This window comes from Fringilla coelebs (genome assembly GCF_963513975.1).
Source record: "Fringilla coelebs genome assembly, chromosome: 7".
Classification (NCBI taxonomy): domain Eukaryota; kingdom Metazoa; phylum Chordata; class Aves; order Passeriformes; family Fringillidae; genus Fringilla; species Fringilla coelebs.
The window spans coordinates 7,122,425-7,145,864 of record NC_140035.1 but is presented as its reverse complement, the minus strand read 5'-3'; the positions used below and the strand labels follow the sequence as shown (position 1 = coordinate 7,145,864).

The window sequence follows — 23,440 nt, the reverse complement described above, 5'->3', positions numbered from 1 at the left end:
TGTTTTCATAAAACCCAGTAGAATAAATGCAATAAAATACAGCAAAAAACCCACAGAAAACTTTGTTTTCTGGGGAAATGGCCTTAAGCTGATGGAGAGTGGATTCAGGAATTTGTAAGAAATTGTTTACTTATAAGGGTGTTGAGGCCATGGAACAGGTTAGTGAGAGAAGCTGTGGCTGCATAGAGTTTCAGCAGGAGAAAAAATCAGTATCTTTCTATGAAAACTTTTGTATCAGAAAAATGCCAGAACCTCTATAAAGAAATTTTAAAAGCATCTGACAACCTGCTCCATAACCACTACGTCCTGTCAGAGACTGGATTTGGTGCCTGTGGGAGGAGCAAAATATTAATATCTCAAAAGCCACCAGGATGCAATAACAAATAAAATATAAATATATAGCAATTAGGCCTCAGCCACAATCACCAATCACACTGATGAACAACAAGGATACTCTGCAGTCTTTTTACAAAAAAAAAACAAAAACAAAACTCTGCAAATAGTTGTTTGTTTTTCTTTTTTTTCTTTTTCAGTATCTAGATTAAAAAATTAAAACATTTCACATAATTCAAACTAAAAGCTTTGAGAATTTTTGGTATGGAGGCAAAGCAATTATTTCAGTATGAGGAAAAATAATTTTGAATAATCTTAGGTGAGGTATTCTGTGCTGGGCAATTTCTGGTACCAGAAAAGAAATCCTTTATGTACAGCATGAGAGGCATGAATTTCTGTTTGTGAATTTCTGCTGGTGCCTACCACTGACAGAATGCCCTCAGAGTCTTACAGTGTGCAAAGTTCTTGTTATTCAGCTGTTGTCATGGAGCCAGGTGATGGCTGAGTTCTCAGAGAGGGAAGAGTTTAGGGATCTTTCCTTCAGGTAACACAGCCAGAGTTTATTTGTCTGGATTTGGGACTGAAAGGGCTGTACAAGTCAATGAAGCATGCAAACATTTTCCTACTGCTCCCAAAAGAAATGTGTTTTGACATGATACCTCTGCTTGGGCTTGCTGGGCTGGCAGTACCAGTGAAATGAAAGAGATTCTGGCAAGAAAGAATGGAATCAGATTTTAACTTTTTAATGAAATTTTTTGCTGCAGCCTCTATCTGCAAAGGGAACTTGCTAAAGGTGAATTTTCCTTGTTCAGTCAGTTCTTTATATTGGTGACACTCTGCTCTACTACAAACCTCAGACTTCTGTTCTGTCCTCCATTAGATATTTTTACCTGTACTGAGATTAAAAATTACTATGTGCCAGTCATGAGCACATAGTAATTTTTAGTCTTTGCTGCCTTCCACAGCAAAGGCAACTTTATTTTCAATAACAGCTTTAAGGTCTTTTGAACAGGCACCTGTTTGCAGTTCCTTGTGGCTTAGTTTATCACAGCAATTATTCTGCTGTTTACATTTTATTCTGCATTTTGCTAGTTCAAGGCCAGATGAGAGAGTTACAGTATGTCAGTATTATTCCCACTGAAAGTGCCATGCACAACAGCCCTTATGTTAAGCCACTGTGTGTAACCCACTGTTCTTGGAGGCTGAAATGATCTTTCATAACCCAAGGCCCTCCAATCAACCATTGCATTGACCCACAATTGTAATGGTGTGTGCTCATCTCATGCATTGGATGAAATCTGGCTATTTAGGAGCTAAAGGAAGGCTAAAGCTGACATAAGGGGGCAAACAAACAAAGTAATGAGAATTCAACATGTCTTTTTTGCAAGAACTGACAGCAACAAAATCCAGTGTAAAATATAATTCTGTACCTATCACATGACTCTGACATGTAGTCCTTGTCATGGTGTCCTCCTCTTCTTCTTGCAGGTTTTCTGTGACTACTTTGGCCTGTACACAGTGCAACAACAAAAGTGAAGAACACCTGTGACTCTCTTTATGTTGCTTCATGACAACTACAGAATGTTTTGCAGAAATAAATCAGAGTAAAGTTACATGGCAGCTAAGAGTGGAATATATAACCTGTCTTATTCTGTGAATGATGTCTGACGATAACAACTTTAATTTCATTCAAAATCACAACATGCAGCAATGAAAAATACCCTTGGAAGATGCACTTCTTCAAAATAGAAACCTAATGTATGGTGTGGTACCTCTTTAGTTTGCAAACACTGAACTTTGGCATTTTTATTTCCACCTCTGTTTAAAAGCATTTATTAGCTAGACAGAGAGAAAAAATTACTTTAACAACGCAGTGCACTCTAAGAGCCTGTGTGTGGTATTCAAGTTTGTGTTATTCAAAACCCTTGGATATTATGGGTTTTTTCCAAGATGTGTCCTTGCCCTGTCATGCTGCACTCCTATTTCCCAGGTGTACAGATAACCTGAGTCCCTCCCTAGCACACAGTGAAATAAATGCCCTTCCCTCCATCACGTGCCATCAGTGGCCACAATCCAGTTTCAAGGACATATTTTTCTGCCATGCTCCATAAATCAAACAGGAATCCAGATACTTCCAGGGTGATGAGAGGAGGAAAGGCAGCACCCTAGAAAAAATTGCTTTCAAGATCTCAGGGATCTTAAATTATTTGCTAATCACTCTCTGCTGTTTTAAACTGCTTACAGCACGCTCACAATAACAAGAGCACATTTTGTAATCCAAACCACTGGAATTTATCATCATTTGCATGACATATCTTTGATCACAGTGTAAATCCTGCTGGCTGGGTCTCACAAGTAGCCCTGTTGACCTCTTGTGAGCAGCCTAAGTATGACACCAGAGACTTGCTCTCCAGATTTTTAAAAGTGCATTTATCATCTCTTAATCCCAGGCATTTTCTTTCTTACGAAATGCCTCTCTTCAGGCTATGGAAAATGAGGAGGTGAGGGTTTATTTGGCACCCAGTTCCAGGTGGAGCAGTTTCTCCCATTTGCACAGTGCCCAGCCAAGTGCTGCTGTGACATTTCACAACACTGGGACAGATCCCTGGGCGCTCCCCAAACACACAGACTGAGCACACACAGCGCCACACAAAACTCCTGGTGTCTGGGGTTTGGTGCCACATTCCCACCTCACAAAGTGAAACCTGTGGCTGTTCTAAATCACACAGGGCTGTAATAAAATCACAAAGATGAAATGAAGCAGTGCAGCACAAAAATGATTGTATCTCACCTTAAGCTCCAGCCAAGGACATGAAAAAGTGCTGGAGAACATGGAATATCCTTGGTGTAGGCTGAAGGGTTATGTATTTCTGCTGGCTGGCCTTTAGAGCAAAGTGCTTTTTTGATGAACACTAACGGGAAGTGTATCCCTCTGAAGGTGAATGCACAAGGCCACCACTGGTAGAAAACTGCTTTTTCCATAAATTCTGTGGCAGTCCAGCAATAACATTCTTTGCATGAACAGAAATCAGAGGTAATTGGTGCATATGTTATGTCATAATAGTGCCTCAAGCCTTTACCTGGCACATCATAAGAAAAGTGATTTAATCATCAAAAATTAAATAGCTTTTAAAGGAAAAAAAAAAATAGTGCTAGAAAATTAATGTTAGAAACTGTTCTGGCCAGGATTTAAAGCAGCAGTATATATCTGATAAGCAGTTTGGAAATACAGCAGCTTCTGCACTGAACCATATGACTGAGTGCACTTTGCATTGTTCAGAAAAGAAAAGAAATCTTCCTGGTTTAGGGCTTTTAAAAAGATTTATGCTGTTTTCTACAAAAGCATTAATTTTGTCTTTTTATGAGGGAAAAAAATGCACAACAGGCCATCTTACTGGCTGTGTTGGTTTTCAGTCACAGCTATCTCCCAGCTCTCTGCAATCTGCTTCAAAGTAAGCAGCCACCAAAGAATAACTGGAAATGATAGCAGTAAGATTCATGAACTTTGAATTTAAAGAATTTGCATTGTTTTTCTTTTAGAAGTTTGGAGGACAAGATGAAATACCACATATTGAGGAATCTTAAGGTATATCTCTTTCATAAGTTAGCATTAATAACTGTAAGCACATTTAAAATCTCGTTATTCTGGATGTCATCAGTCTCTTGGCACTAGATATTTCTTTTAGGAATTAAGTGCCACAGAAAACACAATATGAAACTCAAAAAAATGAAATATATAAATGCAACTTAATCTTCAAAAACCAAACAAAAATACTTTGTTTCCATGCTAACAAAAAAGTGTATGGTGTAGCAAAAGTAATGCCTTTTCACCATGACTAACATGTCCTTAAAAACTAAATAGCATAATTAGCATTTCTCCATTATTTATGTACATTTAGAACAATCTTTGTAGTTCCTTCACAAAATGAAGTGTGTTTCTTTAAGATATACTTCAAAGACTATTATTGCAGCATTTAGAAAGACTTCACAAAATGACAGACAAAAAGCACAGCAAATTATTGCAGCATTAGAAAATACAAGTTAGAATGAAATTGTAGGAGCAATGTGTAGAGTTTTTGTACTTCTGTACAGTGAAGAAAGCTGTCAGGACCATATTAAATGGGGCATAGTTAAACTGAGTGGCTCTGATAAGGGGCTCTGCTCTGCTATCTAAGTTCTAGATCAGCTGGATTGAATTTCCTGCATATTGCACATTTCCAGACTTTCATTCTCTCTCTTTCCTTTCAGTGACACTACAAGGACAGCCTTAGATATGCTTATAATTTGTGGTTTTATAATGCAGGAGACATCTACATTTTCAAAGAAGGATACCAGAGGAGACAGGAGGAAAGTTTTCAAACACATTCATTTTGCATACGTTCCCTGTAAGTTTTAAAAAAAATGACCTTGCAGATGTTCTCAGCAAAGACTTCTGTATTAAAGTAAAATAAAAGGAAAAAAAAAATTGCCTGAATTTGAAACTATGTACAGAATGTCTTGAAACTATGTATGGAATGCCTTAACCTCAAGCATCCTCAACATCAGCCCTAAGCTAAGAGTTTTTTCATTTCCCATTACAAAGCTTTTTGCAATGTTCCTAGAGAATTTGTATTTCAGATTCCCCCAGCTGTATGTGCTGCAATTCAGTACCTCAGTTCTATCAGAACAACAAAAGGAACAGCCTCAGCTTCAGAGCAAGTATTATATTTGGCACAGGTTTCCAGGCTGTTTGTTTAAATTGTGATTATGGTTAATAATAATCATAATAATGTGGACAAGACAGCTATCTCAGGAGGGAAGAAAGAATGCTACAGGGTTACAGCATTTCTGCTCTCTTTTAAAACATCATGGGGAAGGTCCTTGCTAGGCAAGACACTGCTCATTAAATTCTAAGGTTAATTAAAAGAGGCTCCACCAGGAAGGGCACCCCTTCAGCCTGATTTAGGTTACAATCCTGGACTCTGTGTGAACACTTCTCAACGAAGTAAAGTTAGTCCAGAGCCAGACTCCAGCAGCTAACAGAAAACAGGGCAATTTTTCTTCCATGTTAAAACATTCCTCCTCTCTGAGTAAATGAAATTATCAGGTACAGTTAGTACCTTACTGAAGTATAAAACTAACTACAGGCCCTTAACAGGGAGATTTTTAATGGCACAAAGTGAGATGCAGGTCAAATGTATGGTTTTGCTTTTTGCTTTGTCCCTCTTAAGTGACAAATATTCCCAAATGTGGTCAAATGATTTGCCTTTTCCACATCAGCAGTGTACTTTTCAGGCTTAATGACTTCTGTAATGTTCAGAGGAATGTTCAATACTGGCATGCAATTTTAAGGGAAAAGGGAAAAAATAAAATAAAAAAATGGTCCTATCATTTCACTCTCCTACAGTATGATTATAGCATCATTGTGCATGTATCTTCACAGGAATTGAATTGCCAGCAGAAGCAGTAGAATCTTCATGACTATCTGTATAATGCAGCCTATAGCCAAGCTGCCAACTTTTGTATTAATTCACAATCCTCTAGCTACACAAGATCCTTCTATCTTCTATATAAACAGTTATTATCCTGTTTGCCTGCAATGGCAATAAGAAACACATCCAGAAGTTAAAAAGAAGGTAATAATGTTTTCATGTACTGAAGCACTTACCAGGGTCTGATTCTGCATTTCCATATCAGCTTTTGTGTTGCTGTTTTTCCTGTGGCTTCCTTGAGAGCTGATAGAGTTGCCATGAAGAGAAGAGCCCTGGGAGCTGCCCTTCGACACACTCCTGTAGGAAACATTATTTGATCCACTTTCTGTCTGCTGAGCTGCTTTCTTATCAACTCTGCAGGTAGAGAGTGATTCCTCTGATAAATTGCATTGCCCTTCTTCAATCACTCTACTTTCCCATTCCTTTAATGTTTAAAGTAACCTCTCTGTATCTTTCTGTCTCTAGACCTTTGAGTGATAAATGTTTCTAACTAGCCTTGATCAAACCTGTCACTTGCAATTTCAGGTAGTATATCAATTTAGCCTTTCACATGTGATGATTTATATTATATTTGGGACTGCTGTGGGGCAAACGTGAAAACATAATATACCCATTGCTAAGTTCTTCTGTGACCAAAGGTTGTGAGAGCTGGAAAGGTAATTAATTCTGACAAGTTACCAAATATGTGTTTTCTGGTTACAGTACAGGAAGATGGAATACATTAAAACATGTACCTAATTACCCTCTATATTTACACACCATCTGCCTAGATTCTTGATTTCTGGAATAATTTGAATTATCAGCTTGGATGTAACTCGCCTATCTTTAATTTCAAAGACCAATGGTTTGGTTAAAGTAACATGAACAAAAATTATCATCTCATTCTTAGTACTTTTTTTTTGCCTGTAAAGAATAAAGTCCAAATTGTGCACCTACTGTTTGCTACTGTGCATTCTTAGCACAAAAAGAACATACATTGAATTTCACATCTGGGCATCTGTAAAGCTACCCAGACATCAACACATCCCAGACTGTGTTCTGGAGTTTTACCTGCTTAAAAGCTCTCTCATGAAGCTGTCTTTTGGCGAGTAGGCAGCTGTGGTAGAACCTCTGACTTGTTCACACTCAATCTCACTAGGAGAGTCTTGGGAAGGCTTCACAATTTTGCTCTCCATGGCTAAAATGTCACCATTGTCAGCTTTCCTGTTAATTTGATTTTCTATTTCACAGTGCTGCTCGGTTTTCTTCTTTTCTTTCCTTCTCTCTAATTTTGCCTGCTTAATTCCAAATCCTGAAACTTTTGTATCCTTTTTCTCCACCTTAGTTTTGGGAGCATCAGTCTTCCTGCTACTCAGTGCTGGCAGCTTACTCTTTCGGAAGCCAAACCAACTGGCTATAGAAGGCCCAGTCTTTTGCTTAGTCTCCACAGTGGGGGATTTGCTTTGTCCCTGACCCTTTTGCACATTTTCTTGAATGCATAACATGACTTTCTCCTCTATTGTAGGTTGCAGAGATGGGGAACTCAAAAGATCATTAACACTCTCAGAGGTTTCTGCTAATTTTAAAGACATTTGCTGTCTTCGTGACCTTGTTGCTTCCAGTTTATGAGGACACTTTACTCCATCAAAACTTTGGCAGGACAAAATTTGCTTGGAAGATACAGTAGCCGAGGCTTCTAACTCCAGTTCTGCTGACAGAACACTTTTTTTACCTAGAGCTTCATGTTTAAAGCTTTCAGTGCTTTTCTCACTCTGCACAGATAGGCTGCGTGCCTCTTTCTGAGAAAATGGTTTGCTTCCATCACATTTTGAAGCGCTGTGAATCTGGTCCACTTTTTGAGATGATCTGAAGGGCAATTTGCTTGGGCTTCCATGCTGGCTATTGCAACTACTCATATTTCCAAGAGAGCCTTGTCTAGGACAAGAATTTTCTGTGGGTTTACCAGTGTAAAACAGAGCCTCTGGTGTCACTGCTGTCCCAGGAGCAGCCTTGATCTGAAGCCCTTCCACGGCGGAGTTCTGCCTCGTTAGAGAATTCCCTCTGTCAGAAGTGTTTGTAATGATCTGAGTCCGTACTTTCCCGAGCCCTTCAGTCCCAGGGGCAGATGGCTTCTCCCCTGTGTGGACGCTGAAACTCTGACTGCGAGCTTTCGCTCCGTTCATGCCCAGAGCTGGCTTCAAGTGCGACTTGTTGCCAGAAGAAACAGACCTCTTAACTAATTTGTTTTCTAATCCATCTCCTCTGTCTACCACCAAGTTGCAGCTCTCATGTGAATGAGCTGATGCCGTATCCATACTGAGTCCCACAGCACAATTATTTTTTACTTCAGCATCAGACCTGGACTCCTTTAATTCCACATCCGTTGCACCTTTGGTGGTTACACACACAGACTCACTCTGCTTGTTCTTATTGGAACTCCCATGACTTTTGGAAGCTGCATTTATGCTGTCTTTTTCCTGCTTCCCTGGTACAGTGGAGCTCTTGCGGAGAAGCTGGGGAGATTTGACAAATAATTTCAGTCCTACAGGCAGACGGGTTTTCATCCCTCTCTCACTGGAGCTCTGAGAGGCGTGCGCAGCATCGCCGGCAGGAAGCGGCGTCGACGGGAAATTGTTTACCTGAGATAGGAGAGGCTCGCTTGTGCTCGTCGTGTGACACCGAGGAGTCGTGGGGAGAATGTTTGGCATCTTTTGTAGCTGATCCAACCCGCTGTCCCTGGAAATATTGTTCTTGCTGGAATAGGTGTCCTTTGAAGGAGTTGTTTCCAGTGATGGACAGCCTAGAGAAAAGGACCTGGCTGTTTGAAAATCTGCGCTGGAATACTCGCGATTCCTGTGGAGACCCACCTGATTAGGGTTTTTTGGGCAGACTTGCTTTGTGGAAACTTTGGAAAGTCCTTGGCACGCACTGTGGGATTGCTGAGATGCGCATTTATTTTGCATAATTCCTTCTGCATTTTCTTGAAGGTAAGATAACTCAATTTTGGCCCCAGAAGATACATTTTTTGCTTGCATTTCATGACTAGATTGATTATGAAAGCCAGAGTTCACAGTTCCTTTTAATGGAGATGATTTCAGTCCATTTTTTGCTGTTTCAGTGGGACCAGCTCCTCCTAACTTTACTGCTAGAGGTGGAGAATTAGCATAATTAGGCCGAATCAACAGGGATGTCGACCTGCCTGGAGGAAGGGGTGGGGATGGAGACCGGGCTTCTACAGTAGCTAAATCACAGTGAAAGTCTCTGGTTGGAGGTTCCCCATAGCTGCTGGGCTCTCTGAGGTGCTGAGGCAACAGTGGTGATGCTGGGCTCTGACTCTTTGGATACTTTGAGCCATCTCCTCTGCCAGGACGTTTCAAGTCAGGCAGGGCGTGGGCAGGGGGCTTTGGAACCTGAAATTCGACTTTTGAATCAAAATGACGAGGAGGGCTTTGAGCCTTTTTGAATCTTGAAAGCTTTACAGGTGGCAGAACAGGTGATTTCTCAAGGGCTGTGGGGCCCACTGACAGAGCTACAGGTGCCTCCCCACTCTCCGACATCGGAGTTTTTTGGGGAGAAAATTTACCTCTGCTGGGTATTTTAGTGACATTTGGCTTTGGATTGATTCCTGCATGCACAGTGGAGCTTGAATTGGCCTTGCATGATGCATCATACACTGGCTTCACTAGTTTCTGTCGTGAAGCATTTTGCTGTGTCACCCTTCCACAGCGTGAAGATTCACCACAGGTCAGGGGGACAGCTGTATTTTTATTCCCTGTATTATCTTCAAGAGTATTTTTCCCAGTTTCATCTTCCTGTCTTGCTGAAGCAGTGTAGTTTCTAGCATTGGGTCCTGGCTGCAAATCAGCTCTTCCCTGAGGTATAAGTTCAGTGTATTCTGCACTGGACATAGTTTGTGGCTGGTTGATTGAAATCTCATTTCTTGTTACAGTGACAACTCCAGTTTGATGTGAGCTGAATTCAATTGGCTCACCATCCTTAGCATCGTATATTACTGTAATGCACTCTTCAGAAGAGGTCTTCTTTATAACCTTTTGTTGTTTAATGAAATTACACGGCTTGGGCCTAATGTCTGGGTGAACAGGTATCTGGTTCTCTTCTTTGTCAGTAGATACAAACTGAGAATTCTCTGTGACTTTGAGCAAGTCAGAGGACTTTGTATACTTCTCAGGAAAGGGAGTTGCTAATAAATCTGAGGGACTTTTCTCATCACTGCTTTCTATATGCAATTCATCCAAGACTTCATTGTCATCAGTGTCTGAAAGCTGAAAATTAAAATCCTTCCAGCCTATATTAGAATGGCTTTGATTTAACTGTAACTCAGGCAGCTTTGCTCTGGTGCATGATTTTACTTCTGCCTGAAATCCACTGACAAAACTAGTCAATTTCTCAGGTCTTTCCTTTGAATTAAAAAATGGACTTCTTTCTGGCAAATGTTTCCTGTTAGGATCCCAGTCAAAGAGACTGTCAGAAATGCTATGAGTTAATTTGTTACAATAGGTCCTGCAGTCTTTGCTTGGAACTTCCTGCAGCAACAGTAAGGATGAAGTGTCATCATCTGCATCATCATGTGAGTCTGAATCATAGGAGAAAGTTTTGTGTTCAATGCAAACACTTCCCATTTCCATTGGCTTACAGTGAGTCTGTTCATTATGGCCACCACACTTAATTCCAGGGGAATATATTCCTTCGTTGGAGTTCATGCAATCTTTGTAACCCCATTTTGATATTACTGAAGGTGGTTCAAGTAGTATTTTTTGCTCCTGCAATTTTTTCAGCCCTTCTAAGATATGGTTTTCCTTGATACGAGTCGGAGGTAGATCATCTGCAGGACTTGAGAGGTTGCTTGGGAGCGAAGAACCAATGCTTATTCTTTTATCCCATCTCACGGATGACTGTCAAAAGAAAATAAAAATCACTTGTGTTACAAGTGCTGTCAATAAAAGTGTTGCCATTCTGGTAAAGAGATAGAGGAGTTGCATAAGGGCATTCCATTCCATTCTTTTCTATTTACAGCAAAGTTCCTTTTTAATAAAGGATTTTACAGAGGTGTGAAGGCTGCAGTGCATTAAAAAGCTGTAGGAAGAACAATATGAACGGAAGGATTAAGTAAAAAAGAAGAGCAGTTTGGAATATGAAAGGCAGGATAAATGTCTGAACAAATGAGGAGACTGTAAGTAAGCTGGAGTGATAAAGGAATCTCTAAAAAAATTAAATGGGGGGGTTACAGTTTAGTGACAACTGCTTTCAATATAAAAGCGAGAGGAAAGTAAAAAAACTTCTGGAACAGGCAGCTTTTCAATTAATCTTGTTTCAGATTAACTTATACATGGAGAAAATTAATTTGATTTACCCTTTTGCTTGTCTTTCCATCATTCCAAGTGTAGGAGGAACCACTGGAATATTCACTGCAAGCACTTGAGAGGGAGAGTTCACTGCTACTGCAGCTGCTCCGAGGATACAGGCGGCTAGAGCCTGTCATATTTAATTGACTCTGGCATTTCAAGACAGGTACGCTGGATTTCACATTCTGCTGGCATTCCTAAAATATGAGAAGAAATTGAAATATCTTATGGGGAGAAAATGATCATTTAACTTCCCCTTGATTAAGAATGGCAAAGAAAAACCAAGTAAGCCACTTCTGCCTTCCTCTCATGCAATTTAGTGTCTGGTGAATTTAATACAGAGAAATAAATTTAAAATTGCTAACAATTTCATTTGTCAGGGGAAAAAATCCACAATCCTCAGTGTTTTCTTCTTTGTTCTTGGGCTAGTATTCTGTTCTTCTTATTGTAAAGATTATTCTGAGTCTATTTGAATTATGCTTCATACATAAGCAGCGTGAGCCGGTAAGATACAGAAAACAAAGTTATAAGAATACAAGTACATCCTGACAATTGCATTATAGCCCCACAATGTAACAGATGAGGCTGCACAGCCTGGACAAGGTAAATTAATTTAGTATCCTGAGCAGAATGTCCACTGAGAATGGAATCTCTCCATTACAGTCTAATTTTGGTTTCCTATCTAGTTCAAAGCTTTGTCTAAGAAACTCTCTGACGTAGGACAATCCATCTTCGTGTCGCTCGCAGACAGCTGAAGCCTCTTGCTTATGCAATTTATTGACACTTTATGGCTGCCTTTAGTACTTGTGTAGTTATCACCCCTTTCCAAATGCAATTTCAGCTGACTGTGACTAAGTGCCAGCTTTGAGGAAGAGAGTAATGAAGAGTAGATAGCACTTTAGGTAAAATATTAAACCTCTGTAGGAGTAGCTAGGATGCCTTTAATTTGTTTTCAAACTAATATTCTTGAGCCTAACAGCGTTGGAGCTTCTTTAGTGTTAAGTGCTTGCACTATTCTCCAGTTTCCTTACAGAACCAGACATCATTTTAATTACCAGGAACACCAGACAGGACTACATGAAAAGAGGTTGTAATGAGGTGGGGGTCAGTCTCTTCTCCCAAGCAGAAACTGATAGGACAAGAGGAAAGAGCCTCAAGTTGTGCCAGGGCATGTTGAGATTGGATATTAGGAAAAATTCCTTCACTAAAAGAGTTGTCAAGCGACAGAGCAGGGAAGTGGCTGAGTCACCATCCCTGGAGGGATTTAAAAGCTGTGTAGCTGTGGCACCTGGGGACATGGTTTAGTGGTAGGATTGATCTCAAGGGACCTTTCCACCCAGTGGTGGGTGAAAGCTTGGATTTGATGATCTTAAGCATAAAGGTCTTTTCATCCAAAGTGAATCCATGATTCTGTGCCTTCGTTTCATACAATTTACCCTTAGATTTCATTAAGGCAAACTGAAACAATATTTATTGATTTTTGTATGTAGATATACTTCAAATTAATTTTGCTTAAATGCAGAATTTACACTTAGGAAGAAACAAGAAATCTAATGTTATTGAATCCATAAAAAAAATTATCAAGGCTGTGTATGCCCTAGACCCAGCTTCTTCATGGAAATCTTTGGAACAGCACTCAGTTTGTAGGCACTTCTCATGCACTGACATGTTTGTTGGCCTTCTGCTAATTTCTTCTGTTTATTCCCCCATGCTCCTCCCATTTATTACTACTGGGGTTGAACCTTTTTCAGCTGAATGGGAGAGAGCAGCATTTTTACTGCTGAGGAGTTCATCAGGACAGCTGTTCATCGCTCAGCTGACATCATAATGTTCAGGTTGTGACAAACGTAACTACAGGGCAAATCATTATTCTTCATCACAGGCAAAACCTAGGAATGGGAAAATCATTTAGAGGCACCAAGAGCACATTTCACCTCTGGGAATTATTGGTACATGTTCTCCTAGGAAGTCAAACAGATGCAGGAGGAGAAGCCTTTAAATCCAGTGGCTCTGGGAAGAACACCTCTTTTGACATCACAGGCAGGCTGATGCCCGTGGTTCGGCTCTGAAGCGGATTTTGCTGTTTTGTTGAGACAAATGAGTCTTTATTTCTGACATTGTGGTTCCCCTGGGAGGCCCCCTGCCATCAGCCTTCTCAGCTGTGGCAGTGTCACTCCTGGGGAGGTTGATTGCACAGAGGCCAAGGGCAGCAGCTGCTTGTTCTGGCTATTCCTCTGCATTTTGGCTCTGGTGAAAACTGGGAAAAAACATTGTGTGGAATTCTGCCCTTTATACTGGGGCTGTGTCCCAGTCATCACAGCATTCAAGGGAGGGGTGCCTGTAAATCCTCTCCTGTAAGAATCCCCTGCAGGAGGAAAGAGATCACAGCACAGGGACAAGTATTGCCTTCCTGTCATCTTCAGCTAGTCTGAGAGCCTCTCCAACCTCTCACTTTGTTTCCTTTGCACCTAAGAGAGGAGAAAGGCATTTGGTCCTACTGTTTCAGCAATGGGAAAAAATGGAGCTATCCAAGCAAAGCAAAAGAACAGTATAGTACTGCAATCATCTTTAAGAGAGGAAAAAATGTGCAAAAAATATCATGTCACTCCAGATTATGAAGCAGGATATCCACTCAGTTTCTAGATGGCATTCAGATCACTTAAGAGAGTGGAGTTTTCCCCTTCAATTTGGCTTTATTCTCTAAATTATTCAAGAAAGTACTTTGAATAGCATGTTTATGATGCATTAATTAAATACATTTAACTTGCATATGGGTCTATTAACTGACATGGTGAAATTTTAATTTTTGTAATCATGACTTTTTAGTCATTACCTTTAATGAAATTAGAGTAAAAAGGCTTGAATGTAGTATTACAGTTTAAAAATGTAATGTTCACTAGAAATCAAAGAAAATTGAAATAATCAGCCCATTAAAGACACAAAACTCTATATTAGAGCAACTTAACCTGAAGGCTTAATTAAATATAATGCAAAATGTTGTTAGCATTTTTGTGAACCTTTGAAACAATGCCTTTTCATTAAAGTAGGTATTACAAGGGGGATTACATTTTTGTTGACACTACTATACTTCAAGATCAAAGGCACAAGCAGGTTCAGTGTTCTGTTCTTGTACTCTTTGTTTCCCTGTATGTGATTTTTGTTTTTTAAGCTACTTTTCTCTTTGACAATGAAACATGAAAGCCACGCTGGCAAACGTTTTGCCAAATAAGCACAAAGCTCACTCCGTCTGAAAAAAAAAAATAAAAATGCAGAGCCCATGAATTTTTAAAAGTTCATACATAATATATCATAAAAGTGGGATGAATAATACGGGGCACAGGCTTTAATAAAAAGCTCCTTGACCATTTCTCAGAGATTCTGAGATGTAATCAATACCCAAAAAGGTGCATGGGGGACATTGCTAAGATTTACACTTTTTTTGCACACAGTGACACTATCTGCTGGCTATATCAACCGAGGATACAACATTCAATTTCAGAGAACAGAAGGAAGCAAAAGCATTGTTATCTGCCTCAACAGTGCTTCAATTCAGAGATCAGCTTTATGGCTCTTCCCTGACACCAGACTTCAGAGGAGAAAAGGAGGTTCCAGGTGAGGGGAGCAAGGGCAGCACAAACACTCACAAGCATCTGAGCATCAGCACTTCGAGCTTGCACCAGGGCTCGGGTTCGTTCCACTTCTGAGAGCAAATCCCCAGATGAGAGGTCCAGGATGCGTGAGTGGAGTTTCTGGGGGGGGGCAGAAGGGAAGGAGCAGAGCATAAACATTTGTCAGATATTCAGAAGATCAGCATTTTCAAAATTCCAAACTCTGCTGTTAAATTTCAAGGGAAACGAAGAGCCTGAGGTAAAAGAGGATTTGTTCTAATTTGAAATGTTGCTCTTTGTGCTTACTTTGTCCAAGACTTCCTGTCTGGAGGACAGATCATCCTTCATCCAAAACAAACTCTGCTTTTTCTTCTAGTCACTGCTTTGCAACTTATCATTACTTCACCCACAACAATAACAAATGAGCACGAGTCCCATCATCATCCACAGAGTTTGACAGGTTTCAGGAAAAAAGCATAAAAATGAACTAAAAAATTAACATTTACAAATCAATCAACATGTTAATGTTGTTTTATTTACGAGCTGTTGCACCTTGTGTGAATGATTGCAAAAGTGACCCTATTTTTAACCAGCATTGATCTGCAGAAGGCCTTCCCTGCACACATTTTAACTCAAAGTCATTAATGTCATCTGTTAGGAACAATTAATGTGAATAGAAAATAATTGCATCAGGGAACTGGGGACTCAGAGGATTTTGTGCATTAATATTCACATGCTGTTCGATTATATACACAGTTTTTCTCAGTTTTGCTTGGCAGGATGGCTAAGTTTGTGCCTTTCCCTCCATGTCCACCTGTACACTAATTCTTGGGCTTTCAGTCTGCATTAAGCCTGCTTTGGTTTAATTGCAGTTTCAATAAAATCCATTATTTATGTGAATGCTTCAGCCAATCACTTCAAAAGAAAAAATATCTGCAGACTTGTTAGTCCTGGGCCAACACACCGTGTAACAGGCAGCGTGGATCTGACTCAGGGTCCAGTGAAATCAATGCAAATGGACTGAAAAAACAAAACCCAAGAAATAAGGACTTTGGATCGGGCTCTTTTCACTTTCCCATTAATTCTCCAGGGCTGCAACCTAAGAGACCACATCTACCCCCCCAGCTTGGAGGAACAAATGGAGCAGGGGCTTTGCCAGAGGGATCTGTGAGTGCCCCATCACTCTGTCCATTCAAAAACACTGGCCACAGAGGGAAAAAGAATCTGTAGGCAGAAGAGCCTCCACACAGTGTAGCAGTAGCTCTCTGCAGGGCCCTGAAATGCAAGTCACACAGCATCTTACACCCAGCTGCTCCCCAGCCTGCTCTCTGGGTACCCACTGCAGAAATTAATCTGCCAGAGAACAAAGCAGGCAGCCATTCCTACAGCCTCTGTTATCTGCATGCTCTGCTTCAGGCTTCTATTCCAGACAATCTAGGAAATTTTTTAAACAACTTTTAATTATGAATTTGGGAGTCATTTCTCCAGAGTTACTTATTCATCCAGGTTGATTAAGAAGGTACTGTCGCAGAGAGATGATGGAAAATATTTTCAATTATCAATATTCTGCATAAATATGTATTATCCAATATATTGTTGAATAGATTAAATAAAAGGCTGCAAGCACTCAGCATCCAAGATACTTTTCATTATAAATATTAACTATATCCAGGCTATGTGTTTTGAACATCAGTGATGTCTGGATATTCAGTGTGCACCTTTCAAAGTTCTACCCTACTATTACTGTCAGGTGGTTGTTAAAGATTTAAACTCCAGGTAAAATGCCTGCCCAAAGTCACAGATTCACTGAGTTTGTACATTTGTTCCTCTTGACAATAATTCCAACTGCATCGCTCAGCCACCAGAGAATCCCACTCTTTTCAGAACCAAGAGTCACTAGTGCTATGAACAAGTGGTTTGCAGACAAATTAATTACCTTCTCCAGGGAAACCAGTCACCTGAGATATTTTAGTGGAAGTCACAATAGTCAGATCTGTGCTTTGGAGATGATGACTGGGGACAGCTGAGATGGGTGAACATTTATAGGTGAGAATGTGTTCTCCCAGAAAAAAAGGAATCCTAGAAATAGTGCTAAAGGAATTTTACAATTGTAATACTGTCTTCCCATTTTATTACTTAAATGGGAACACATAAACATTTCAATAAGGGAAACAAAATATTCCCCTACAGCGTCATCCAATGAAATTTAGTGTTACTTACAGAATACAGAATCTGTGTCAGACATAAGAGCAGAGATCAGTCAGAACAGGCAGAAATCAGAAACAGATTTTGACCAGTGATCAATGACAGCACAGCTGGAAGCAGCTCAGGGTTCTGGGGGTCCCTCCCCAGCGACCAGAGGGGCTGGGCTGCACAGGGGTCACACCGTGTTTGAGTCACATTTGCCACTGTTAAACTCAGTGACTCTCTAAAACCAAACTCTCTTTACCAAAGGCAAATCAGCAGACTAAGATGATTAACAAAGAAGGAAAGAGTGTTCTCAAGATGTATAATGTGATTATATTTCTGTATCAAATGAGATCATCACATTGGGAATATTCCTCCCCACACATATGCAAATAAACTGACAGAGGTGGCCAGAACAATGACTAGCATTAACAAACAGCATAATAAAGTTTGAGGTCATTAATTAAATATAATCATACAGCACTGAAGCAAGTCATCCAATAACAAAAGAAAAGTATAAGAAAAAAATGTTTCTCTTTCATTTATTTTTCTTTTTCCTTCTCCATTGTCTAATTAAAGAATGGGGAAAACTCTAGCATTTGTTAAAAAAAAACTCATTAATGATGCATTTAAAATCAAGTAACAGATTGTGCTAACTATGTATCTTGATTCTGATTTCTTCTCAGATACACAAAATGTTCTGTGTCCTTTCTGGGTATTTTCAGATGACAGTCACATAACTAGATCAAGGAGTTACTGCTGTCTTGAAAATTGTGCCGTATTAAAATCACTGTTGATGCTATCATGACACAATGCTACAAAAGGCAGGCCACTGCACAGAGTGACTTCCATGGGAGAGATCACACCAGATTAAATGAATACTTAACTGTGAAACTGAGGAGTTACAACCATAAATCCAAGCTATCTGCCCCATTTGTTGGTGGGGCAATGATAAGGGGAAAATGAGCAATACTAGAGGTGCTGGAGAGTGCCTGGACCCCTCTGCAAACAGAAAAGCATCAGGACTGCTGGGCTGCAGACATGGAATGAATGCAGCATGGAGCTGAATGCAGCATGGAATGGGCCAACTGCCTTGGAAATTACCCTGTACTGAGTACTACAGGGCAGGTGTGGACTGAAAAGTTTGTTACATCTTAGCTGGGCTGGACCCACATCTCTCCAGAAAGGGGGTGCTGGGAGGCCAGGGCACAACAGAGGAGACTCCTCTGCAGGTGCCTGTGACCAGCAGAGCAAAGCTCCTCCTTCACCTGAGAGACTGATGCAGAAAAGGCAGTGCCCTTTGTGGTTCAATGCCAAGATTAACTCCTGTAACCCACAGGAAAAACAAAAACAAAGTAATTGATAATTTAGGTGGAAGCCTATTACATCAAGTAGGAAATACAATTATCTGGCAGGCAGATAACCAATCCATCAACCAGCAGGCCAGTTCCCCTCCCCCAGCAGCATTCTTATTAAGACTTTCTAGGAAGATAAAAGAAAGCTACTACCTGCTGGCACAAGGCAATATTACAGAGACTCCCCTAACCATCGTGCCTCCTGACTCTACCTCTGCAGAATATCTATCAGCTCCCATCTCCTTTTTAAACATCTAATGGTCTGCAGCATTGCCAGAACAATTTTCAATGAATTATGCCAAAGAGTACACTGCTCTCCAATACTGGATGAGTTAATTGCTATTAAATCAATTGGCTTTGCTTTTCTCACATGAGCCAAAGTCTATCATTCACAAAATTCTCTCTCTGGATACTGAGGAGACATTTTCATCCTGCTGCTCCATGCCAGAGCTGTGAATGTTTGTTTGGTGTGTGTGGCCCTCTCCTGTCTTTGCTGTTTTTCAGGGCATCACAAACCTGAACAGGCACATTCTGGCCTGCTTCCCTCTGCAGCCCAGCCACTGAAATTGGGCTGGCAGGGAAAACATTCTCATTTCCATTGCACCATAAAGACAGTAGGTCCATGGAGGAAAAATGTTATTAGGCAAAATATTGATATATTATTAGTTTATGTAGAAACATAATCTTTCATTAAACAAAATATTGATTTTTGTAGTCCTTAGATACATTTCAGAGGGGAGGTTCAGCTGGAGATGGGAATATCCTTCACCTATCCCAGCAAAAGTTACCTAGAGTAGACCATGCACTGTTCAAAAAGCAAAGTGTGACCTTCTCTTCCACTAAATATGGAGAAAATTAAGTATAGTTAAGCAAAAAATAATAAAACCTACAAAAGTAGAAATCAACTTTGCCTTTAGACAAATAAGACTTTGGAATATATATTCTTTTGACATATGGAAATTCAGCCTTCTGAACAGAGTAGAACAAGTGGTTGTCAACAAAAACCAGCCAAATATGAAGCAAAAGTGAAAGCTGCAAGAAGATGCTTCCAATTTTTTAATTCTAATAATCACCAACATAGGAAATGTACATGCAACTGCACACTGTGTACACACAGAAATGCCTGATGTTTTATTGCATATAATTGATATCACAAAACCAAAAGTATGACAATTATTTTCAGCTCTGGAAGTTATCTATTTAATAGAAAATTCAGAATTATTTCCTACTATTCACTTCATATAAGCAGACTAACACTGTTTAGTAGATGAAAGCCAGGTCTAGTGAATGGTATCCTTGTCCATGGCAGGGAGGTTGGAAAGAGATGAGCTTTTAGGTCACTTCCAACACAAACCAGTCCACAATTCTGTGAAAACTATTCTTTTAATGTTGGGCCATGATTAGCCATTTACAGGACTGGGGCTAAAGCTGGAGTGAAAAACTAACACCCTTTGACTGTTTAAAATGCTCCTCCCCAATACAAAGTAATTAGATGTTCATCACTTAGACCTCTAAAAGCTATAAATGAGGCTCTGCACAGGCAGGAACATCCAGCTGCTGATTGTAAAGACAATTCAGCTAGTTTTTCTATTTCCCTGTTGCTACAGGGTATTTTTGGTGGGAGGAAAGGGTTAACACACAGTAGGTGAGCCCCAGGAAAATTCTTAGAGTGGTTTGGCCAAACAGTTGGAGACTTTTATTGATCCTGCCCTCAGCTCTTTAAAATACAGGAAACAATCCCAAACGTGCAGTATTGCTCAGTGCTGATAGGAGGATGTGTTGTACATAAGTGAATATTAAAGGATTAACTTTAAAATGCATTTCAGTAAGCTAAATGAGTTCTTAGTAAGAAATTGGAAAAAAAAAAAAAGGAAGTTTTCAGCTAGCCCTTTAATTTCAAGTGTGTGGATCTAAATTTTCCACTAATCTAATAAAAAAACTTTCATGGAAGTTCTAATCTGTTTTAGTTGTTTTTCCCTCCTACTAGGCACACTTTTCTAAAAAGCCTTTACAGAAGATGCTAGACTTTAAATCCAACTCCAGAATTAACAGGGGTTTGTCAGTTTGCTGGCAAATCCTCTGGGTGAGTTTATTGAGACTAAGGCAACATCCAAGACAAAGTAAAAGGATATGATACTAGAAACATTTGTATGGAAGATTAGGGTGCTAAAACAACATCAGAAAATCCTGCTAACAAGGCAATTCCAGCACAGAAAGTAAAACAAAGTTTGATTTGTTTGCAGAGTTTCCAAGCTTGCAGCTCTCTATTACTATTGAGAGATCCAGAGATGGCAAAACTCAGTGAATTAGACCCAAAGTAACTCCAAAGGCTGGAAACTTATATTCTGGGGTATAAATTGGGAGGTATTAGGCAAGCATTTGATGTACAAACAGCAATAGCATAATCTCTCTGTATTCTTCAGAGACTTGACAACATTAATGTAAAGCTAAAATTACTCCTGTTCCAAATCCTTAGTTTTATTAATTTTTATAAACTGCTTTAAATAAAAGTTACATTGAAAGACACAAAGTAATCCCCTCTGATCCCATTTTTCATTTCATATGTCTATCAGTGTTTTCAAGCTCTGAGATTCCAAAGTGTTTTTCTCATTTTAATAGCACTATGGTAGGAGTCTGTAAATATTGCAGTAATATGAAAATGAGCTAATTTAATTTCTTAGGGAAATGCATGTATAAAGTTCCCTGTGGTTTGTAATTACTGTAAAGTCAACAGTTTACATCAATGACCCAGTAATCAGCTACTCAGAACGTGAATAATTAATGAAAAAATGTTCTCAACGAGCTTGCAAATGGAAGACTCCTTGGAGTATGGTGAAACAGCCGTGCTGTGAGAATTGTGATGTGCAGGAGAGGAGCCTTTTATTAAGTTCATATTTGTATTTTGTCTCTTATTTTTCTGAATGTCTTCCCACTGGTCTAGCACTACTCAGTATGTCAATTCCACTGTGCTAAATGAGGGCCAGCACCACGTAGGTGCTGTGAATTATGGCAACACCAAAGAGTGAAGGGCACATTCTGCACATCCTGACACCTGCTGTTGTTACACTGTCCACAAACAAAACCATTTTGTTTTTAACACTTCAGCGTTGCCAGAAAGAACAACATTATACTGAATTTATACTTTATACTCGGAAACAACTTTATACTGAATTCCTGCAACAGTGAAGAACTATTCCATTAATCTTTTCTGGCAGGTCCTACACATGCTATCTATGCTTCAGCAGTGAAAAGGTGGGCTGGTTTTTTATTATTTCACTGTATTTAAGAAATGCTTTAATCTAAAAACACAGAAGAGTCTCACTGCTGACACAGTTATTGCATTTTCAATCCTTAAATGAGTAAAAGTTACTAACTAATTTCAACATTTCATACAAGGACAGCCAGTGATATTCCTGGCACAGCATAACATTGGTCGTTGCCTTTGTAATTCCTACAGTTTAAAATCCATTTTCACATTCACTTTCTGACTATGCCCCAAAATAATCTAAAGGAATTAGGCAGCCCTCAGTGAGATCTTCTTATTGACATTTATGTTGATCAATGTTGGCTCTACCAGAATTGGAATCTACAGATCAATTCCCTTATTAGATTCGTTCTCAGTGCTGCCATGATCATTTTATCTCAGAAGCTGCTGCCATCAGATGCTGCTTTATCACTTCATAATGGGATAAGCTGAAGCTTTCCTCTGGCATAAAGCTGGAAATGATAACTGTCTGAAGTCTTTTTCTTTCACAGATTTTCAAAAATGTCCCAGTTAAATGCATAGGTCTGTTTTAAACACAATTTTCAAGTGAATTTAGGTTACCTAAGCAGCAATAATTTTTGTCCACAAGGAAATTCCAGTTCTCAAGGTGTTAAACAAACCCCAATGCTAACACTGGTCACTGCCTTATTAATCACTTTCTTCTTGCTGAGCCTAAGAGCCAGATGACAGAAGAAAAGAGGCTCAGAATGAAGACAGGACAGAAAAATAAAAATGGTCTCAGGAACAGTAGGAGTTTGACATGGACACACAAACACATGTGCAAACACTCCAAAACAGCACACACAACACATACACAAGGTTTGTCACAAGTGTTTTATCTGGTTTTGAAAATGTGCAGGGACGTGGTATTTTTAGTGAGAGTGGTGTTACAGCTCCTGTTGAGAGAGGAGTTCATCACATTAATTTAAATCTCCGATAAAATAAATTAGCTTTTTTATTGCCAGGTTGAACTACAGGGCTATGATTGTTATGTATTGCTACAATCTAAGTCTTAATGGCATTTCAGCCCTGTGGTGGTCAAACAGAAACCATTTCAAACCTTCTAAAGGCTATTAAAACATGTGCAGATGTCTGGAAAATTAATACTATTATCTAACACTAACCTTTTGCCTGTAGGAGGAGAAGGAGAGAAGAGAAGGCTCAGGGAAGATGTTTTAGATCAATACATGGCAAGCCAGGAGGGCAAGCTCTGTTTCACAGGGAAGTTCATTGGCTGTGAACAGGGGATTCAAGTGAGCAGATTCATCCTTATTTGGATTTCAGGGAAATCATTCATTTACTCAAAAAAAACCAAACCAAAAACTTCAAAGAGATGGGCATTGTTTTTACAATCCTTCCTCACTGCTGTTTCACAAGGTCCAGGCACTGGAAAGGTTCATTCATTTAAATGAATAGAGCACAAATTTGTCAAGGTTAATGTTGAACAAGCCATATTTTCCTTGCATCAGTATTATGCATTAAAAAGTTACTCCATTCCTCCACCCTCCTTTTTTTAATTTTCTTATTTTTGTGTGTGTGTGTGTAACACTGCTGAAATGTCATGTGGATTGAAAGTTTAAAAGTAGGAGGAGAGTTGCAAGAACTACTTTTATTGTTAGTTTAAGCCATTTACATAGGTATTTTCTCTCCAACTCTAATGCATTGTTTTTGTCTCTGACAGAATAATTTCTAATAAGAAGAGACTTTTTTCTTGAATGCCTGGATACAAGGTATTTGATTGTATTCCTTTTCCTCAAAGCACTTACTTAAAAGTATGATTTAGAAAGAATAAGTGGGTAGATTCCCAGCTGGTAGGAATTATTGCCTTCACTTCTCCTACTGAAATGAAAAGAATTTCTGTCAGGACATGAATTACCCC

The 23,440-nt window shown here is 39.5% G+C and overlaps 1 protein-coding gene across 1 annotated transcript in view; it reads right to left on the bottom strand.

Annotated features, from left to right (window-relative positions):
* Window positions 1-23,440, bottom strand: part of NCKAP5 (NCK associated protein 5) — a gene marked incomplete at both ends in the record, with an annotated part of 327,343 nt that overhangs the window by 46,571 nt on the left and 257,332 nt on the right. The window contains 5 exons of the mRNA XM_084209164.1: window positions 1,764-1,842; window positions 5,981-6,158; window positions 6,855-10,696; window positions 11,155-11,343; window positions 14,791-14,895. Of these exons, the coding sequence (XP_084065290.1) occupies window positions 1,764-1,842; window positions 5,981-6,158; window positions 6,855-10,696; window positions 11,155-11,343; window positions 14,791-14,895 (4,393 nt within the window). The remainder of the gene's footprint in view (window positions 1-1,763; window positions 1,843-5,980; window positions 6,159-6,854; window positions 10,697-11,154; window positions 11,344-14,790; window positions 14,896-23,440) is intronic.